At 40.7% G+C, this 21,889-nt stretch overlaps 1 protein-coding gene across 1 annotated transcript in view; it reads left to right on the top strand.

Annotated features, from left to right (window-relative positions):
- The first annotated feature begins 13,751 nt into the window (after positions 1 to 13,751).
- cadm1a (cell adhesion molecule 1a) overlaps positions 13,752 to 21,889 on the top strand; it is a 399,976-nt gene continuing 391,838 nt past the window's right edge. The window contains exon 1 of the mRNA XM_073480005.1: positions 13,752 to 13,796. Within this exon, the coding sequence (XP_073336106.1) occupies positions 13,772 to 13,796 (25 nt within the window). The 5' untranslated portion in view covers positions 13,752 to 13,771. The remainder of the gene's footprint in view (positions 13,797 to 21,889) is intronic.

The raw sequence follows: 21,889 nt of genomic DNA, 5'->3' as shown, positions 1-21,889 counted from the left end.
GCCATGGTCCTCTTGATCTAGCTTCATCAACTTGTGTATGCTGCTATGATAATGTATTCTTAAGCGAACCCATTGTTGTTAATGTGTCATAATGAGTAATATCAGGTTACCTCATAATTGAGAAAAAATGCCTTGTATTTATTAGAAATAACAGGTTGTTATCATCATGAAACAACAACAATATTTTTTAAAAAAACAATCTTAAGACATTTTTTATTCTTATCTGCAAGGCTGTTGCTCATCGTGTTCTCAGGCAGCAGGAGGGACCAAAGCAAAATTATTCCCCCTAAAAGGTACTGACCCAGGTTTTAATTAGTAGTGTAGCATCGTATAGACATGCACAATGTTTCATGTGTTTAAAAGCACTATGAGCTGAAAACTGGATGGCGATAATTAGTAAATATTATCAGCTGGCAACCACACAGGTTGAAATCAGCAGGAAGCAAAATCCCCAAATGACAGTATAGGCCCACAGATGTTTGCTGTGGTAACAGGCACAAACTGTGTCTATGACAGCTCTCACAGACTGATTTCAAAGCTAACCAGGCACTCCAGTTTTGCTTACTTTCCTCCACAATTTTCTGTTTCTGTATTTCAGTGTTGTGTGCAAAAATGCTCTTATGTAACGTCAGCAATCAATTGTTTCTGTCTCTGAAAAACATGCAGACAGAAAAAGGCTGAGGCCAACAATGTTTTATTGAAATCAATAAAGCAATAAAGTAACTAAACCTACCTGTCCCTAAATATTACAAAGGACACCCAACGGAGAAGGTCAGTAAATAAGAGTTAAAATAGACTCATCTTTTTCACCACGGCTGGTGATGAATCTCATCATCTTATCAAAGCACCTTCGTGGCTAATGGGTGAATGAATGAATGGGAAGTGGGTCAATTTTCAGCTAAAATCCATGCAGAAATGAAATAGGAGGCAGGATGAGAGAGGAATTTGTTTTCAATGAGACAGTATATAGAATCACAAACAATCTTCCATGCAAAAGCAATCTGTTTTGTGTGCTATATACACATTTTTGCATTTGGTATAATTTCCCATCATCCTCCCAAAAATCAAGACGATAAAATCTTAAACTTCTTATCATGTCTCCTGTCAACTCTTATTCCAAGAGCTCTGAGTTAAGCTAGTCTTTAGTGGTTTAAAAACAGATATATTTTTTTTCTTTCTTTTAAAAGTGAACAAAATATTATCTTAGAAGCAAATTTTCAAAGGGGTGTACCACTTAACCTCTCCGGCGAATTTGGGGGAAACATGCCCTTCTCACCCCGTACCCAAGAGTGCATGCACGCAATTAGTTGAAATACTGCAAAATCTCCATGAAAACACACACATACACAAACCCACCACTGTGGATGAAACAAAGCCAAAGGATAAAATTGCAGGAAAAAACTCACTTAGCCTGAGGGATTCAACTCACATTTGTTGAGTTGATTTGACTAGCATGAAAATTTATCATGAGAAGAAAACAGGACGTGCGTGTTTTTTGATAATATCCCCAAAAATCCTCAACCCATTTTCATTAAATCTGGGGATCAGGAGATTTATATATATGAAACACATAAACACATATTTGGAGGCACATAAAGGAAAATCCCCAAATCACTTCAATCATGCGACATAAACATGCTTTAAAGAGTTTAGTGATATGTTTTCATTCATGTCAGTGGATGCACTGGCATCATCGCACATACAGATGAAGGAGGGGAGTGATCCTTTGAACAACACGAACCTCACACCACCCCTGGCTCTTTTCAGGGGGAGGTGACTAATGCTTGGCTCGTCAGTCTCCGATCCTGCCAAGCTCTCGACAGACCAAAGGTATGGACGGTTCACAAACAGAATGTTTAAATCTGGCCCGCATCAAAGGCCTGAATAGGAAATCACAATCAACTGGAGAGAATGTCAATGAACTGCATAATCCACAGCTATTGGAAAACACAACATTAGAAGATTAATGAAATGCAAGGCTGTAGTTGCAGCAGTCTGCGCTGTGTGGGTTTATCAGAAGGCTCTTTTCCAAAAGACAGTCCGTGATGTCCACGCAGCCTGATTGATTCAGCAAAACTCACATGTCCACAGCCCAATGTTTCCGGGTTGTCACAAAGCAACTCCTCTGGATTGTATCCTTTCCGGTTAACCAGGTACCCAACATGTTTGAAACAGTGTCCAGTAGATAAAGAAGGAGGGACAGAATACCAGCTGATCAAGCTAACACCTTACAACTCTTCCCCTGGAATAGCAGGTCTTCTCTTCCGGTGGGCAAAAGAAGTTTGACAGGACTTCACATGCAACAATCTTGGAAAACCCCAACACTGAATGGTCCACTTTGGTCCACTACCGACCCAACCTACAATCCCAAAGTGTCAGCATATGACAAAATCAAAACTCAAAGCGTCAATAAGTTTGGAATGTGACTCAAAAATCAACTTCCTTACAAAGTAGACCTTTAAGTTTAACCACTGTCTGCTGTCGCTACCAGGTAATAATGCAACACTCAAGCCATTACAGGGGTTGGATAGATCTATTCAGCTGATTTTGTAAAGCCAAATAGGTTTTTCCATGGTAGGGAAGGTAATCGCAGCAAGCACTGTCGTGAATGGCTGTGAGCAGTCAAGCCGTTTTTCCATTGCACAGCACAGCAAGGTAAGTTTGATGATGTATTGGAGGCTAGTAACAAACACAGTAAGAGCCTGTTGCTGCCTGCAGTTTCTGTAGCTCACTGTAAGTGTTAATGTTGAAGTATTCATCTCTGCAATACATTTCCACTTACCAAATAGCCCAGAACATGTCAGTATGTGTTAGATCATCATACCTGTTTTTACTGAAGAATAACATGGCTAATGAAGCTCAGCTAACTTGGTGAGAAACACATTGCATCTCCTGTCTTCAGCAGTATGAAGCATCAACAGCAGGATAGGTTCGGTACGAATCAGCAGTAACTTCAACAGGGCTTTCAGCTATCACTAAATATCAGAATAAGGCTGATATCTGAAAGTACAAATAGGTACAAACCAAAGACATTCAGGTAGAAACTACAAAAATACTGAGAGCTGGGCACAGATAGTGTCCAAAGTGGACTGAACCAAGCCCATGGAAACATCCTAACACAGGATGCAGGTGAGCCTTGGAGGTTAGACTCAATCCAGCCCAATCGCCAAGATTTAATGTTTGTTGTTAAAGTTTCAGCAAACCACAGATACATCCAAGATTGACATTTGAACCAAACGTGCCACATCACATACACATTATATGGTTATAAACCACCTTTCACATCAGGAGGTGGAGAGGGACAGTAGTGGCAATTATTACAAGCCAACAAGGCTGCCAAACGGCCAATCACAGGTCAAGTCACACTACTTGATATTTTTAAGAAGACCTGCAGACATTTCCAGACATTTTTGTGGTGCCTTTTTGGACCATATCAATCTATGATCATGGCGACCAAAACAGGTATTTTAAGCCAAACCATGATGTTTTCCTAACCCTAACCAAGTGTTTTTTGAGTGTAAACCCTAACCAAACCATAAGAACAGTGTTTTGACAAGAGACAAATAGAAAATTCGACCTGAACAAACATTAAGTTGCAACATAAAGAAACGTTCAGGTTTAACTTATCTGTGGTTTTGCAAAAACACACTTAGCTATCATTTATTGGGTTGACTCCATTATGCCTGGTTAGGCAATGCAAGGTTAGGTCCAGCACCTGTCCATCCATGCACATTAAAAAAAAGATGTTGACTAATTACTAGCATGACAGTGGTAAGAGAAATCTTTAAAAAAAAAATTGATGAGCAGATTGGGCAATGTGGCTCCATTCTGAGGTAGAAAGAAGGCTGACAATCTGTTTGGAGAATGTTAAATGTTACAACATATCTAAGTGCACTTTTCTACCTTTAAGGAAAAAGCGCTTTACATTTCATGCATGCGTGCAAGGCACTGGCCATCCAATTGGAAGCAACCTGGGGTTCAGTGTCTTGTTAAAGAAACAACATTAGGGTTAGGGTTACAGATTTGGGATCTGTTGTTTACAGCAGCATTGTAAACAACAGACATACAAATGTATAAAAACTTGTGTGAAACACAAGTAACTGCTTACAGTACTACTTGAATATGTTTGACCAGACCAGATCTTATATTTAATCTTCAAAATAAAACATCCTGTTCTTTCTTTATAGCAGTAGTAACTGACTGATGTCAGTACCCTTCTTTAACAGGGGGCTGTAACTGTTATAGCAAAAATAACCTTCTCTCTACAAAGAAAAAAAAACACTTGTTATCTGAGCAAACCATTCAGTCACTGAAATGATAGGAACTACGGAGCATATTTCCTCGAGAACTGAGCTCTAATGACAACATAAATCAGTTTCAACAAATGAGAAAAAGTCCCAGTTTTATAGGGTTATAAATGTATACTGGGGCTTTAACACAGCCTCACTAGAAAGCCCATTTCCTCTCCTCTCTCTGTGCTTCTCTCCTTCAGCTGCTTCAATTACTTATATTTCCCTGCCATTATTTCAAACCTTGACAAAATGCAAATGTGCAATTGTCATCAGTGAACGGTAAAAACTTCCTGAAACATTGTTTTCATGTTTGGTTTTAATTTATATTTTTGAGCAATACATTTTTGAAACCTTCTTGCTCTATCTCTCAAATCTCACTTCCTGTCTGTCTCACAGCAACACCAATATCACTAGAAGTTCTGCTGTATGACATCATTCACATAATTTGATCAAATTAAACGGTGACCGTGATCCTTCTCTTTCTTAGCTTGCATCCGCAAACTAGTACATCAACTTTTTAAAAAATGGAGGTGGCATGAGGGCGTCTGATTAGCTGTGGCCACTGTGCAAATTTCCTCAAAATCGATACTCAATAACTTGTAATATTATTTTTAAAAGAGCACACATATTTCTTCCTGCTGCGAACTGCAAACAAATGTGGGTGTAGTAACTGAATCTTGCATAAAAGATAATGCAGCTGCCAGTAAAAATAGAATTTTTACACACGGAGCAGGCATAGTGGGGCAGCTTTTGTTAAGCATAATAGCGACACAGCCACACACTTAAACTGCTATAATGGTGACAGCTGCAAGAGGGTGCACCTAAGTGCACACCTGGTTACTTCAGTATAAAATGGTAAAATTTGTGGCATGGAAACATGTTTCTTCTGAGGTTTTTGGTTATAACCATCTGTGCAAAAGTAGACTTGCATCCGGTTGTGGTTACATGTTATGTGTCGTCTATCATTGGTTTGGTTTCAATTCCATAGCAGTGTTATGTAAACGTGACAAGAAAACAGCAAAAGACGTTGGGTGCCAAACTTTAAGAGTCAGCAGGAGGACAATTGGAGGTTTCTACTCCATCTTCTTATGTTCCACAAACAAAAGTTGTATAATAGAAAGTAGTTTGAGGTATAAATAAGTCCCAATAAATCAAATGAACAGATCTGCATGGTAGACAGCAGTGTTTTAATAGCCTGTAAATTGTATTTTGTGTAACTAATACATTTACTACTTGTCCGATATGTCAACCACTGCCTCAATATTTCTATTTTCACAATTAACCAGCCGGCTATCTAGTTCGCTAAATAATAATAAGCTAAAAGGCTACTAAGATGAACTAACATTAGCGCCATCATTAGTGTAACATTTGCATAAATAGCACCTAAGCAAATGTTATACGAATGATGGCTCTCACGTTAGTTCATCTTCCTGTGCTTATTTATATAGGTGTGTCTCTGCAATCCCTTTCTCTCCTGTTTGCCTCACGTTTCACAAGCAAGCCTCCCTTCCAAACCTCTTTTCTGCTCCCACGCCTCTTTCTTCCATTACAGGGACCACAGGGGGGATGATGAAGCTATAAGGCTTCATTGAGAAGTTGCCCCCAACCTGAGTCTCGCACCTCAGGTATCCTTTCTATAACACCTCCTGGCTATCATTGATCCCCATTGGAGCGTCTGTTCATCCTCTCGTACGGGTCCGTTCTTACCCCCAATGTGTCCAATACAGCAGACCAGTCAGTGGCCCTGCACTTCAAAGTGTGACGCTGTAGGTACCCATCTAATGTAATTTGCAGATGCACCCCACTAGTGCAGTAGTGTAAAGAGCAGGAAAGTCCAAGTCATGGGTTGGACGGGATGGTTGGGTGGGTCATACAAATGAAATTACCCCAGGAGACTTGAGTTTGAGTCCTGTATGTGACCTAGTGTGAATATTGATTTGTTTTAAAGTTACATAGTGCGTAAGTCACTTAACATAAGTTATGTAATTTGACCGAACATAGTTATTAGAACCCAAAGCATGATCTTTGCCTAAACTTCACAAAGTTGTTTTTGTCCCCAAATCTAACCAAGTAGTTTTGGTGCATAAACTTAACCGTGTTGTTTTCATACCTAAACCTAACCACGTATTTTTGGTGCCTTAACCCAGTGGTTCTCAAACTTTTTCGGTCATCCCCCACTTTGGACAAGGGGGAATTTTCAAGCCCCACCTGCCCCCATCGCCCCAACACAATGCTAATGAATTACGCCAAGCTTAACATCCGCGCGAAAGTTTGTTCCTCTACAATTGACCGTTCGCTAAGCCCCGCCCCCCTTAGTTACTGTTGCTATGTCTGTCAAGCTTTCGCTCCTACCATAAGAAATATGGAGTTTTCAGTGATATCAATAAGAGATATTCCAAAGGAAATTACGACAAATTTCTGGAAAAACTGTTTGGTGATATCAGAGAGAAGCCGACAGAATGGTCTTCGGTATGCATTTGAGAGATACATCCACAATATCATCTGCTGGCGGAGTATAAATGTTTGTTGTTGTTCTGATCGCACTCTGGGAATTTCGCTCAGGTAGATCAAACTTAATACAGTACAGTCGTGAATCCCTATTACAAATCGGGATCACGCAACAACAACTACCCGATATGGATACTTTCCCACATAGTCACCGGATACCAGCGGAGATAGCCAGACCATCGGAGCCTCCGTGGATGATCATACTGAGTGGCAGGCGGCGGAGCCTGAGGAGGGAGCGCAAGCAGAAGCGGGGCTGCCAGGGCGGCACTCTTGCTCGACTAAAGAGGAATCCCAGGAGACCACCGCTCCCCAGCCTCTTCGTTGCCAACGTCAGGTCTCTTAACAACAAAATGGATGAACTACGATTTCGCTTATCAACATGGTCACTCGTCCAGGAGAGTTGTGTGATTATAATCACTGAGACCTGGCTACACTCGGGAGTCCCAGACGCAGCTATCAAGCTAGCGGGCCGCGCTTACCACCGCGGCGACAGGAACAGTGACTATTGATATGATCTTTGTTGTCATTAAAGAAAGGCATTGATAAAAATAGGCATAAAAAGGAAAATTTCCTCCCGTTTGTCGCGCCCCACCTGTCACGTCTCTATTCCCCACCAGTGGGGCGCGCCCCACACTTTGAGAACCGCTGCCTTAACCTAACCAAAAAGTTTTAGTGCATAAACCTAACCAAGTCATTTTAGTGTCTTGACCTAACAAAGTTGTATTCATACCGAAACCTAACCAACTACTTTTGGTGCCTGAACCTAATCAAGTAGTTTTAGTGCCACTGACCAAGCTGCTGTATTTGACATTTGTATATTTCCACCCCCTCGACCCCTTTCATGCCTCTTTCACTCTCATTCACCACCCCCAACCTTAACTGTTCTTACCTTACCCAATAATTTGCATAGACAAGTGGCACAGTCTTTTTGTTCATGAAAGCACTTCATTGGCTGCTGTCAGAATAGTCCCACAAGAACCCCTTTTATGGCTTCAAACTTAACCCACACCTTTCTTTAAAGTGCACAGGTTAAATCATCATGGGCTTACACAACAACATTTATCCACTCTCATCATCCATCATGTAATCCCCCTTGACCTTAGATTGCAGGACATTTGGCACTTTACTGTCCAGAGAATCAGAAAATCTGCAGGCAGCAGACTGTCTTCCGTCTCTGGAATCAACAGCCCTTGTGCGATAAAGAAGGCACTGACTGTGGAAACCTTCAAATTGAAACTCATAGCCTATCTATCATTCATTGTCATATGACCGACATCACCACCGTCTAGCTCACTGGCGGCAGTCTCTGCTCCTGCCCCGACCCAGGCAGCTGTTATACACAAACAGGCCAGTGGGAAGTGAACCCAGCACTACCTCCTACATTCCTGGTTGCTGCACCACCACACTCAGTCGCCCTGCTATCTGTGTGCATTTGGCAAACTGTGTCTGACTCTGTGAGCCGTGTGTGTGTGGCTGTTTATCTTTCCTCTCTGTAACACACTGCCCTGACGTAGTGTTTCTACCTGGTAGTAGATTGAGGTTATGCACTGAAAGTTGGGGATGGTGACACTGGCCACCCATCCATTAAAATATACATTTATCTGAGTCATATGCCTTGATGTCACTGTCCATTTTAGCAGTTTGTACCGGCATCTTTCACTCATTCTTGCTCAAGGTTTCTTCCTTGCTTGCTCTGTGAGCAGTGGGGCCAACAGATGGCAATGTTGGTAAATCAGTCGGTCATGTCATGATGGTCAGTCCTTCCAACACTTCTTCAGAGAAAGATATATTAACAACTCCTCAAGAGTTTGCCGTGAGATTTGGTGGAATATTTTCACTGACACAGGTCCTTACGATGAGGCTGATAGCGGTAAAATATGCTGAGTCTCTCTCAGAGAGTGTGAGCTGGTGCTGAGCAGATGAATGTGTACTGGGGGAGCAGCTTGTGCAAATTCAGCTTCTGGGGTTTTCAACACAGTCTGAGTCTAAATCATACTCGCTCTGGCTTACCAGCTGACTGTAGAGGTGTCCATCAATATACAGTTTTTTAACAGGAATCACTGCTTTCCTTTTTATTTGAAGAAAACTGCCTTGGGAACAGAATTAAGCTTCTTCCAAGGGTCTCCAAGGGAAACTGATCACTGGAGCTTTTTTTTACCTGTTTGTAATGCTTGCAGTTTGGAAGATCTTGACCAGTTAAGGTTTCTTTTTTTGCATTTTGCTTTGTTTGTTTATTCATGCCTACTTACCATGTGCATGATAAAATCTTAGTAAACAGTTGAGACATTTTACTCTGAACCAAACTGTTGGAGCGACCGACTGAACTGTTGGAGCCACACCGTTAACATGGCTAAAAATAGGAAAAAGGAATATAATCCTATGATTATCTTCAGGAGAAAAATCCCTCAGCAACAAAGGTAATAGCATATACAAAGGGGGGAATATGAACATAAATATAGAATGCAAAATAATGCATGGTTACATAAACATATTGCAGCCTGCATTTCAGTTACCCTATCAGAGGAGGTGCAGCGCATCATATGCATATATGCACACTGTTAATAGTATGGTCATTAGTTTGATTATGCTTTAACAGCTATGTGGCAAACCTAAGTAGACATATGTTAGAATAAGAGTAAGCATCTAATAAATTACAAATTCCCACTCTGGTCAGTACAATATGTTAGCTTGTTTTGATATTTTAATTCCTTTTGGAGCCAAGAAGTCAAGGCTTAGTCTAAGCTGTTATATGCAGTAATGAAATGAATCATACACCTTCACTTTAAAAAACAGATAAGGGTTTTCAGAAACCTTGGCCCAAGACTGGCCCACGGCCACTAGGGACCCTACTACACTATAGGGGTTTAAAAGGGGTTGTTATATTATTAGTTTATTGTACTTCTTTGACTGCACCTACTTGAAAATGTGCATGTTGCACTGGTCACACCCAAATCAGCTTGCAGTGAGCATTTTGCAGTGCGTGTTTTGAAAGAGCAATGTAGTAACAGCGTTCTAATATACTTATATAACATTGATTTAGGAACTGCAATCAAACAGTGTTATTGTTTTTTGCTGCTGTGGAAAATCGCAAAGTTGGAATAGAGAGTTGGAGATGATTATTCATGCATATATTTAAAAAATGATGCTGAGCACTCAATAAGTGGCCAACCCTTTGAGGTCTGGTTCTTAATATCCTTTATGTGTATGGGGAGCAAAGGTGGAGTTTGGTTATCACTTAATGAATGACCATTTTAATGCAGTAGAGGGGTAGGGTCCCCCTTGGCAAACGGGTCTGAGCTTACTGGCGAGCATCTTGTGGCTATACAAAACTTAAAGAAAAATGACTTGGGGCCACCTCCGCGTCGATCTGCCACCTGCCAGGCTGGATGTAAGAGTTGGGTGAATCTCCAATGGGGCAGCACATTTAGGCGGGAGCACTGGCGTTGTGCCTCCAGGCTACGAAAACTTGTTATAGGTACAGTACAGAGATCATCATCTGTCCGGTGAAGTATAGCCATCTCTCCTTTTCGGTATGGTCCTGAGCACTGCTGTGTCAGGGTTTAACCCGTCATAGTCACCTCTTTGTGACCGATAGCAGAGATTTTGACATGTTTTAGCAGGAAAAACAGCTCTAATTAATAACATTAACTAGCTACATAACTTTTACTTTTGCCAGTTCCAAAGTTTTTTACATGCTCTCTCACTGTCACAGCTCACTGTGGGGTTTGGGAGGGAAGGCCTGCCTGATCTGAAGCTGATGTTTTGTTATTCGATTTCTTTCTAGCCATGCGTTGTTTATAACATCATGTTCCATGCAAAAGGTGGTTCATAAGTTGTATATCAGAACCCGAAGCCAAAGTTTGATCAGTGACTTTGTAGCCATCATCTCTGCAGTCATTTATCTTGAACACTTGGTAAAGAAAGAAGAAGCGATCTCAGTAGATCACCCCCTGGAGGTTAAGTTGATCAGGTGGTTGTGGGAAGCTGCGACACAGGCCCGGTAAAACTCAATAAAGTAGTGAGGGTAAACTGGGAATGTCTGGATTAGGTCCCTTCCCGACAAAGTCTTCAACTCCAGCCTTGTGGTCACTGTTTTTTTTTTTTAAAAAACAAGGGGGACCAGGGTGTGCTCCAGATATCATGGTATCACACTCTCATGAGTCTGTCTTGCTCATGAGTGAGGACAAGATTGGATGTGAGATCGACAGGCAGAGTGATGCAGCGTCAGCAAAAAAGTGGAAGACTGTAACAGACTGCTGTGGTGAAGAGGGACCTGAGGCTCTTGATTCAAGTCGATCTACCTCCAACGATCTGCTTTCAACTCTCAGCTATATTTGCAGCACAAAAGACATGAAATTAAATATAGCATCTGTTTGTCGTTTGTATTTGAAGTTCATATTGCATAACATTACATTTTAATCCAAGCAGGTTTGGATGTGCAAATTCTGCCCAAGATAGTAAAGTGAAATAAAATGCCTCTTGTAATATAATTAAAAGTATTGAAAAAGCTCACTGATATATGTTAATTTTGATGGCCATCAACGACAAAGAGTTTATAATTTTAACAGGTTAGTTTCTGTCTTTTTTTCTCTTTCTGTCTTTTTTATTGTCTTAGCTATAGAGTAGACGACTTTAGGGCCACCACATGTCATCACATGTTTTTGTACTGTCCAAATATATTGAACATAAATAAAGAACAGAACTGGCTTCACGTTTAGTTGTGTTTGTCTTTCACATCTGATATTTGCTTCTAGTCAACAGCGCTTTCAGAACAGCCTGCTTATTTCACAAACAAGGTTTAAGAGCTCCAAATATGAACTTTACATTACGCAGGTACATGTGGTGATTTTGTAAGCTGCTGGATTTACCTTAAATAAAGCAAAAGACAATCAAAAGTTTATGTATAGGTGTATCAAAAAATAAGTAAATTGATTAATTAAAATAAAACTGAAAATTATCATTTCAGCCCCTCAATAATAATAATGTTTTATGTACCTGTATTGTATCTCTAGGTGTCTGCCTGTCCTTACCTTCCATATCTGGTCGTCTACTTTTTGATGTGTGGCTGCAGTATTTTTAGCAATTTGAAAATGGCCTACTGACCTCCTGAAGTGCTGTATCTTAAAGCTATAGATACTTCTGGTTACAGTTTATCAGATTGAAAAACTGTCCTCAATTTTTGAGAGGGTGGCAGAATAATCACGACAGCATGGAGCAGCAGCAACTCTATTTTGCATTTTGATGCCAAATTTGGCAATGAATAAAAAGAAAAGACTCAAGGCATTTATACAACATGGGATACTGACAACCCGTAGCTTTAGCTTTTAAAAACAACATTATGCAGAAATTGGCATTTTGAGCGATTTGGCGCCGTACTGTCGTAAATACAAATCCCAGGTCTGTAACAGTTTGTCAAATGTAATGTTGGTGCTAACTGCAAACAAAACTCATTATGTCGTAACAGTGTTATGTGATGAAAATGTATCTTGAAGTAAACATGTATGTAACGCTGTGATCCTCCCCTCTCACTGATGTTACATGGTGCAGAGACAAGTGATGGGGGGGCGGAGCGGCTGAGACAGAGACACCATTCATTCTGTTACAAGACACTGCACCATCTAAATGGTTTTGAAGCTCTTATTTTAAGGTAAAAAAGTTACATAATGTTGCTTTCACCTGTAACTTTGGTGCTATAGCTTCTGCCCTTTGTTTTACCAAGCAGAATGTTTTGGATATACATAATTAAAGAGGGCAACACCAGGACAAACTTTGCTATTGTAATGCACGGTTTGGTCGGTGAGTGCAGCTGTGAGACAGACAACAAAGTGAGGCTAATATTGGCATTCCTGGGAAGAGTGAACAAGACCAGCATCCGACCAGCTCTCCAGGTCGGCTGCCCCGAAGGACCAACCAGATCCATTATCTCTCTGCTCCATCATCAAACCGTCCCGATGCTTCATTCCCTTCTGAATCCAAGCAGGCGATGAATGGTGGTGTGTGTGTGTGTGTGTGTGTGTGTGGCACTTAATTGGTGCGGTTTTTGAAATGCCAAATTACATAAAATAAAAATCAACATGTATTCAGTGCAAGAGAGGGGCACCGCATGAAAGGACCAGGACCGTTTTCCCATGATGAGGATGGGACCCATCCAATTTCAACACACACACACACACCCTCCTCCTCACCACTCCTGCAGCACAACACAGCGATAAAATAAAAGCATTGAGCAATCTAAGAACATTGAAAGAGTTGTAGAATATAAAGATTGTTACGAGCGACATGATTCATCAAAAATGGCATATTAAATGAATATCCTTTAACAGTACCCTCCCTTCCTTGCATCTTTTCTGCTCCATCATCAAACCATCTCGATGCTTCATTCCCTCCTGAATCCAAGAAGTGCAGGCGAAGAATGGCGGGTGGGGTGGGGGGCCTCGGGACCTCAAAAATCTTATGTCTGGCCCTGCTCATCTGAAATATTCCTTATCTATTACAGGTGGCTGCTTAATCAGTGCAGTTTTTAAAAAAATGCCAAAATACATTTTAAAAAAATCAGCTGGACCGGGACCATTTCCCCATGATGAGGATGGGACCCATCCAATTTCAACACACACACACACACACACACTCACTCACACACACTCCTCCTCCTCACCACTCCTGCAGCACAACACATTGATAAAATAAAAGCACTGAGAATCTGAGTTGTTTTTGTTTTTTTTGTCAATGTAAGAAACATTGAAAGAGTTGTAGAAAATATAAAGTCACGTTCATCACGAGCGACGTGATTCATCAACAGACGTCGTATTAAATGAATATCATAAACAGAACCCTCCCTCCCTCCCTCGCATCTCATTAACTGAGTCCCGCTGTAGCTATAGGTGAAGCTGCCTCTCTCTGCCATACTGAAGCAGGTGTCCAACATGGCGAACACTGGCAGCGGCTCTCTCGCGACTATTCTCTTTTTATTCATGTTTCAAGCGGCTCTTCACAAAGGTAGGACTTTTTTTTTTTCTTCTTTCTTTACCTTTGCTGTCTGAACGGAAAACACACTGTTCTGGCGTATTTCCACGGATAAACATACAGGAATGTCATTTTTTTTTCTTTCTCCAAAAAATGTTTGAACGTGCGCGGCGGCGGAGCGCTGGGATGTGGTCTGACGTTTTGCGGAGCAAGTGAGAGAAGCTAACTGTCCGTAAAGTTTAAAATGCACAATTAAAAAGGGGATATTTGTACGTGTGTGTGGTGTCATGTTGGCTATACAAACAGGCGTTACGGAGACGCTGCCGAAGAATACATCACTTTGTCAGCTCAACCATTATAAATCGCTTTTGCCGCCGCCACAGCTGCCAACTCTTAAATGTGGACAATTTCCTGCCGCGGAGAAACAAATATCGTGGTCTTTTGTCACCAGAGAGATACAGTTAACTGGTTTAAATGGCTGGTTTTTTGTCCGGTCAGTCCGCTAGCTTGGTTACTTTTTGTGGCATGTTGTTCAGACGAATCACAGAGAACAGCGGTGCGTTAAAGTAGAATATGCAGCCAGCAGCCCCCCACGACAACGTGCAGTTTTGAGGATAAGCTACAGCAAACTCCATTCAAAACTGCGTGAATTTAAATGGGCGTCACTGAGCCGAAGGTTTTACTACACATTCGGACGTAACTCGAGTAACCACAGTGATAACGTGCCTTTTAGATCAATTCGGCGGCAAGACATCTCCCGAGCCAGCATCTGTCGTCTATTTAATCCCAGTTTTTTACAAGTTGTTCACCGTCGGCCCCCCTCTTCTGGATTTCGCTGCTGAACCCGTTATGAAAGTTGAAATATGAATGAAAGAAGTGCCACTGGTTGTGTTGGATACATGCCGAAATGAAAAGCACCTCGGAGTGGTTCACACAACGCCTTACACGACCCCCTATGAGATATATACTCTTTGTGGTGAACACGAGAAGATTAATTTGCGTGGTTTTCCCATCACGTTCCGGGACTGTGTTTTCGTAATATCGGGGATGGATTCGCGGTGTGCACGGAAACATAAAAAAAAGGGCTCGCTCGGGTGTAGTGGCCGAAATGTGAGTCGGCTGCTTTTAAGAGGAGGATGGGTTACAGATAAAGCTGCGCAAGATTATGATGATTTCTGTTTTTACGCGTGTGGCTTGGTGATGTTGTGAATGGTGTTGGTTGAGTTGGCGGGCTGCGGAACAGGCACACGCGCTATTTCCCCGACTGAGATGGGAGAAAGTGTTGTTATACATGCTGTCAGCTTATTATAGCATGTGTGCTCTGTGTTTGAGTCGTGAACTACTCAGAGATGTACACTCGCCACGGGGTTATTCATATTTGCGCATTGATCCGATGAAGATGTAGTGCAATAATAGTAGTCGGGGCAACGCGTCCCGTGCCGTCCCCCCCCTCCTCTACACACAGCAAGCGCATGCTGTTAAAAAACTGGAAACCCGCACAAATAGGTTACCCAATTACATAACTGGCTTTAAACTGTGGCTTTGCGGTGGATTTCAGCGCACTTGCTCCTGTTATAGCACGCATTTATGTCAAGTCAGTCCTGTCATGAGCGCTTACTAACACAAAGTTATTCAGCGCGAAGCGGCTCTCCATAAGAATATAAACCCTTTTTCTGCTGAGTTCGAGCCTCTCACAGTGAGAATGACAGGGCGGCAGATGTCGACGTTTGTCACATTGTGGATTATCCTGCAGGCTTAATCCATGCAGCGTTTTTTATCCATTTCCATTAAAAATGGACGCACAATGATGTTTTCTCATGCGCCAAGTCAGTTAAACAGTCATGTAAAGCACCGGCGAACTAAGCAAGGGCTTTGTTGTTCTTTGGGCAGTGGGCAGTGCTGCTTTTACCTTCATGGAAATGGCTCCACTGATTTCAAACAAAGCTCAGGGCACGCTTGCACAAAGCATATCAATTATTTACCTCCAGCTCAGCCGCTCACATCTTGCTAAGCATTGCAGGATGTTTTTTTTTTTCTTTCTTCTTCTCCCTCCCCAATACAAATAAAAAGGAAGTTGGTGCTATGATGTTCAGAATTGCAGTCAAGCTGCATTGATTAATTTCACCCCAACTGTTAGTTCCATTTTGGCACGCGGGCTTGCCTCATATGGTCATCAAATCACACAAGTGCTCCAAATGAAACGCATTTATGAGGAAAGCATTCACAGTTTCACTGCGTTCGACTGCCATTGCTCTTGTTTCTAGAGGACTCAGAGGATACAGTGGACCCTCCAGAGATCATGTTCATCCATTGGAAATAAGTTAATAAGTGGTGAATTTGGTCAGTCATTGATGTATATGTCCAGAATACATTCAACTGACTCAAACAGGAAGCAGGAACATACCAGGCATAAGTCTTTAAAATGTGCTTTTGTGAAACTGTCTTCGGTGGTAGTCTTTCTTTGAAGATAAAGGGGCTCTAAATGAACTCTGAGATGAACTCCTCTCTATTTCGAGGCAAGGAAGAAATGTAAAATCACATTTTTATTGCGTTCATTAGAGATAAAATATGCCAAAAAACATATTATTGTATAATTATCAATACGTACACATAGAGGTGTTATATATTTTCGTATCTTAATTATTTCTGCTCGCAATTATAAATAAGTGTAATTGCAGTCATCAATGTAGATTCTACAATTAATTAGACTTTAAATTGGCCGTGGCAGTGACATTTGTGTTTGGATTATCTGCTTCTAATGAAATCGTGATTTATAAATTCATACATTTTAATCAAGTTTTATTTATAATGTAGGTTATTTAAAAAGTGAAGGCACTTTTCTGTAAAAGTATTGTGAGGAAGGACGGAAGAAATATCATACAGCCAGTACTGACTGTAATAAAAGTGGCAATCATGCAGCCATATCATTATCTTGTATCCTGTCGTAATTTATGCATGCGTGGGGCTGTGTTATCAAAATGTGCGTCTTATTTGATTCTGTCATGGTTCTATGTGGAAATATTAGTCCAATTGTAATGGTGGATTATACTTTTGGAATATCAGGGGCATGGCACTTCACAGGTGTTATTATGGAGTGCTAACGCAGCACGCTCTGACCACATGCTTGCTGAGACTTGAAAACTTGCTTAGGCAATCCATCAGCTAAAGTGAACGGCATCTCCGATTTCATTTTTGTGAAGTTATGCAATGGGTGTGATTGTGCAGGTAAGAGCAGGGGCTGTTCTGTGAGTGCAGGATAGCTGCATGCCAACATGACCTGTTCATTGATAGGTATGTGAGTGTACGAGTTAAACATTAGCTTATTTTTCACACTTTACATGGTTCCTGTGTGTTTGAGCTTGGATACTGATAATGTTTCTTATCTGTGTCTCAGGAAGTTGCATTTATGGTGTATGTATATTTGAGCTTTGGCGGAGGATCTAACATATCTGCCACTGACAGTCTGAAATTTCACGTTGTTTGTTTTCAGAGAGGAAATAATCATACTCTCCTTAGATGATCGACAGGAGAGGATCCCTTTGGAGCTTATTACCTTGTAGTGGTGCAACATGTGTTGAGTTAATCCACCTGTTTTCTTCTGGCATTGTTGTTACAGCTTGGTTGACAGAGGTACAGCATACAATACATCTTAGCAACGTATTCCTTTTTTTATTATTCTATTCAACTCAACTTTATTGTAACTATTCTGATACTCAGGTGTAAGCTTATCTGTGGTCTCTCAGCTGTGGTTCAACATACAGGCACATGTACATAATGTATATTATTTGGAGTAGAGCAACGTAACAGCTCATTAACAGTAAACAATTGTAGAATTGCATTTTTTCTGAGGTAGTATATATATATAAGGTAGCTTTGAATATACTGCTTGGGAGTCAGTAAGATGTAGTAAGTGCTGGAGTGCAGTGTGGTAGTAGTCAGTGGTCAATTTGTAAAGTCTCGGAGAGTTTCGGTGAATAAACAAAGTAATAATGTGATATAGTATGTATAATAAAAGTAAGTATACTATAGTAATATAATCAATATAATTAGTATAATATACAACACAAACGGCAGAATGAATATTGGCTGTGTTCATTTCTGCAAACCACTGACATGTTGAAACTTTAACTTCCTTTATCTTGCAAGTTTATATTTCTTTAGGCTCAGTTTTCTATGTTATGTTGTGACAACACTGTTCGTGTAATGTGGTTAGATTTAGGCACAGAGATCACTTGGTTGGGGTTAGGAAAAGATCATACTTTGGCTTAAAGTATGTGTTTTTGTCCCCATAAACACAGCTGGAGATGTCTCGAGGTTTGTCAAAAACAACAAGGTTTGCAGAAACGTTAACTGCAAACTTTTTATTCTGGTGACTGGGCTGTAATATTATATACCTTATAATAATAACAATAATAAACTAATAACTAAGCATAATTTATTTTTTGTACGTTAGTGGCTATTGGCCAGGTTTCACAGTTCATACTGCTTCATCATTGATGATTAATCTATCCCAAAGTATTATAACATGAAAAATGATGTGATGGGATTTCCTAAAAGTCTATGATAATGCACCCGACACAGGTTTTTGTTTTTTAAGTTGTCAAAGCTTTAGCTGGAGTTTTCATTTATTTGCGTTCAGTACAGAATGGATCTCAGATGTGATTGTTTACATCCAGTCCTTCCAAGTGAAAGCTCATCTATGATTTGATCTCCATGCTGCCTTCCAAAGAGATTTATCGGGTCCTAAAGGCAGAAAGTGAGGAAGTGAAGCGTGATATTTAACAGACCAGCATGTTGCTCACTCAGACACAGAAGCTGAAATCTGTTGTGTAGCTAATGACTGATTTACGACCTGAAGTAGAAGTGATGTAGTGGTTAAGTGTTGTGTAATAGTCCACACAGGTCTTTAAAGTGCTCAGACTCGTCACTTGGGTAAAATGTATAGAAAACACAATAGCAAAGATTAAACTGAACCAGAGAGTACTATGAACGTGTTGTTAATTCTATAAAGTGGATATGATTCAGTTTGTATAATGGCGTACCTGTTCAGTTTTTCTGTGTGAAGCCCTGAAGCTGAAATGATTCTAATTACGGCTGAAACTAATGATTAATTTTGTCCACAAAATTCATCAGAAAAATCATAAAGTCCTCTGGGAGACATAGTCACGTTGCTTTGTTGCATTGTTGCATTGTTGCATTGTTTTGTTGGACAAACAGTCCAAACCCAATTGTATTCAGTTAATGCTGCAATTAAAACAGAGTAAAGTAGAAAATCCTCACATTGTAGCACAGAGTCAATGTTTTCAGAACTTGTCTGGTACTTCATGAAAAAGACATGCCCAGGATACTTATTAGAAGAGAACGAGCATGCTGATCTTGGTAGTAGGCTGTAATATGAAATAAACCAGGGCTGGGCAATATATAGTTATTATATTGTTATCGTGATGAGACGGTATGTTGTCTTAGATTTGGGTTTTCATGATATGTCATCAGCCCAGCCCTAATTGCAGTAGTATTATTGTTCACTGCAGGGATGGATGTAGGCTTAGCTGCTTTACCTGGATCGTGCATCTTTGTGAATGCTGCACATAATGCAGTCCTACTCTGTTGATGAACTTGACTAATAGTCCTGTTTTCTATGATCCCTCATCATGTATCCTGATTTAAATCAGAACTTTATTTCAGACTATGCTTTATAGTTATTGCACAACTACTTTTGGAAGAAAAAGAATAGTATTCAGGTACTGTATCAGCAGTACATGGACACATTGTAATGAACAAAATATACTCAGCCTTGAATGAGGCCCCCTTTCTGGCAAGAGCCTGAACGATACTGGATTTTTGGGGCCAATACCAATACCGATATTTGGGAGTAAAGAAAATCTGAGCAAGTTTCCAAGCATGCTTTTCTGCATTATATTCTGTAATAAAGATTTCCTATCGGTACAAATAAGGCAACATATACGCTATATAACCGATATATTGGTAGTATTTCTTCATCTGTTTACCTATTGTAAGAATCTCCATGTTGCAAAAATGTTCTCTAACAGGAGATGTTTATTGTGGCACAAATATCTGTTGTTTCTGACACAGATAAGTTAACTTGTTAATATCGTGTACACTATACGTAATAAAAAGCTCTATTGGTGCTGATATGCCTTCGGTTTCATTGTAGTTTTAGTGCTGTGTAATGATCTCAATGCTGTGTCACAGACGTTTCTCTCCTGACAAAAACAATTAATGGAACAGTGTTATTTCTTTTCTTTTTTAGACCTGGTCTGAAAATGGCCATTTCAGTTACCACAGTGAACTGGCGCCAAACATTGCCTACAGGCACCTTCAGTTACATATCAGACTCAGTTGTATCCTCGTACAGAGTGGTTTGGCTTGGAGTCAAGCCGGTAGGAGTCCTGGTGATGGAAAACAGGTGTGGAAATGGACTTGTTCTCCTTCTGTACCCCCCAGCAGCCTGTGCTGCCGTAATGAAGAACAATGGCTTTATTCCTGAAGGGAGGGGACCCCAAGTGACCCCTCCTCCTCCTCCCCCTCCTGCCCCCTGCAAGTCCGCAGTGACTCTGCTGGCAAGCCAACAGATGACTGGGCTGGGTCGCATCTGGCCTCTGTGCACTTAGTGTAATCAAAGAGAGAAAAAAGGTTTATGGCCTACTTGTTAGTGTGCCGCCAACTGATGGGATGTCAAGTAAGCACCCTGCCATTCCAAATCTCTGGAGGGATTGGGGATGGGGTGTTGAGGGGGTGGGCGTGGGCTGCAATCTGCTGTGTTGAGAGCGGCATACTGGCCTAGGTACAGTTCGACAATCTGGCTACACAAGTGAAATGAGTCAAATTCGACTGACGTTTGAATATTTATGATCATATTTACATAATGTTGATGCACAAAAGGCTACTGAGGTGAATGCAAATATTTTCTAAACATAACTTGTAGGAGTCTTGTCCAGCTGAGGCCTCTAGCAAGTGTTTAAAAAAAGCAGACTAGTTGAAGGAATCAGTAAATCACATTAAGAGTAAGAAATACAGAGAATGGTAGTCTAAGGAGCTGAGGCATAACAAAGCTGCGGTGCATTTACTCAGGGATTAAATAAACACGTCATGTACGCATTACTTTTTTAGTATATATCATTACATGCAAAATCACCCGTTTCGAATTTAAAGGGGCACTTTACGCACTAAGATATTTTTTTTTATAGTTATGGTTCGTGCTTCTTAGGCTGTGAATAAGTTGTACAGGTGTTTTGTGGCTCTGGAGGAGCTTTGTCGTGTCTGAGAAAGCAAACCCCAATAGTGTCATCAGAGTTTCCTCAGCTTGGGCTTGGACACAACAGGTTTCTGACAAAAAGCCTGTGATCAAGTCTTAGCCTCTGCTGTCTTAACTTTTTTAGTTTCCTCCTCACTCCATACATGATGTATGTGTGATGCACGCACGCTATGTGGAGCTGGTTGTAGGGTTAGGCGATGTCTGCTGAATTGGTAGATGACTCATGTCCACAGAGCAACGATGGATGATGATGTCATTCTTAGGGGAAAGGGGGTTAATGGTCTTACAGGGAACTCTTTTAAAGGTACAATCATTTAAAAAAAATACTTTTTACATGTTTGTATGATGGATATTAATTACCCCATTCACAGCCAGAGCTGCAATGATTTGTCGATTAATTAAGTGATAATTAATTAGTGGATCCAAGAAAATGAAAAAAGTCTTTTTGACATTTTATTCACTAAAATGATTAATCAATTAATTGTGAAGATAATTGGCAGAATCATCGATAATAAAAAATATTTGTTAGTTGCAACCCATCCTTACCTACTCACCCAGTCTTTCCCCATAAATTGCTCTTTTTACTTGTGAAACTTTTATTGCACAGAAATAAGATTTTACTCACCCCACAGAGAATCTACCCATTTGGAGCTTTACAGGTGTTATTATCAGATCTTGCTTGCGTGTGGTAGTGTGTGGCATTGTTTGCCTTGGCGGACAATGGCAGCGTTCTTCGGCCCAACCTTAGCTGATTGCACAGGTGTTAGACATGGAAACCCCATGAGCATTTAGGACTTCTTTACTGATCAAGTTAATTAATCAGTAACTGTTTTTAATTTAGCATCTGTAG

The sequence above is a fragment of the Pagrus major genome, chromosome 13 (genome assembly GCF_040436345.1).
Source record: "Pagrus major chromosome 13, Pma_NU_1.0".
Lineage (NCBI taxonomy): Eukaryota > Metazoa > Chordata > Actinopteri > Spariformes > Sparidae > Pagrus > Pagrus major.
Note: the sequence above shows the minus strand (reverse complement) of the source record. Positions and strands in the feature narration are given on the sequence as shown.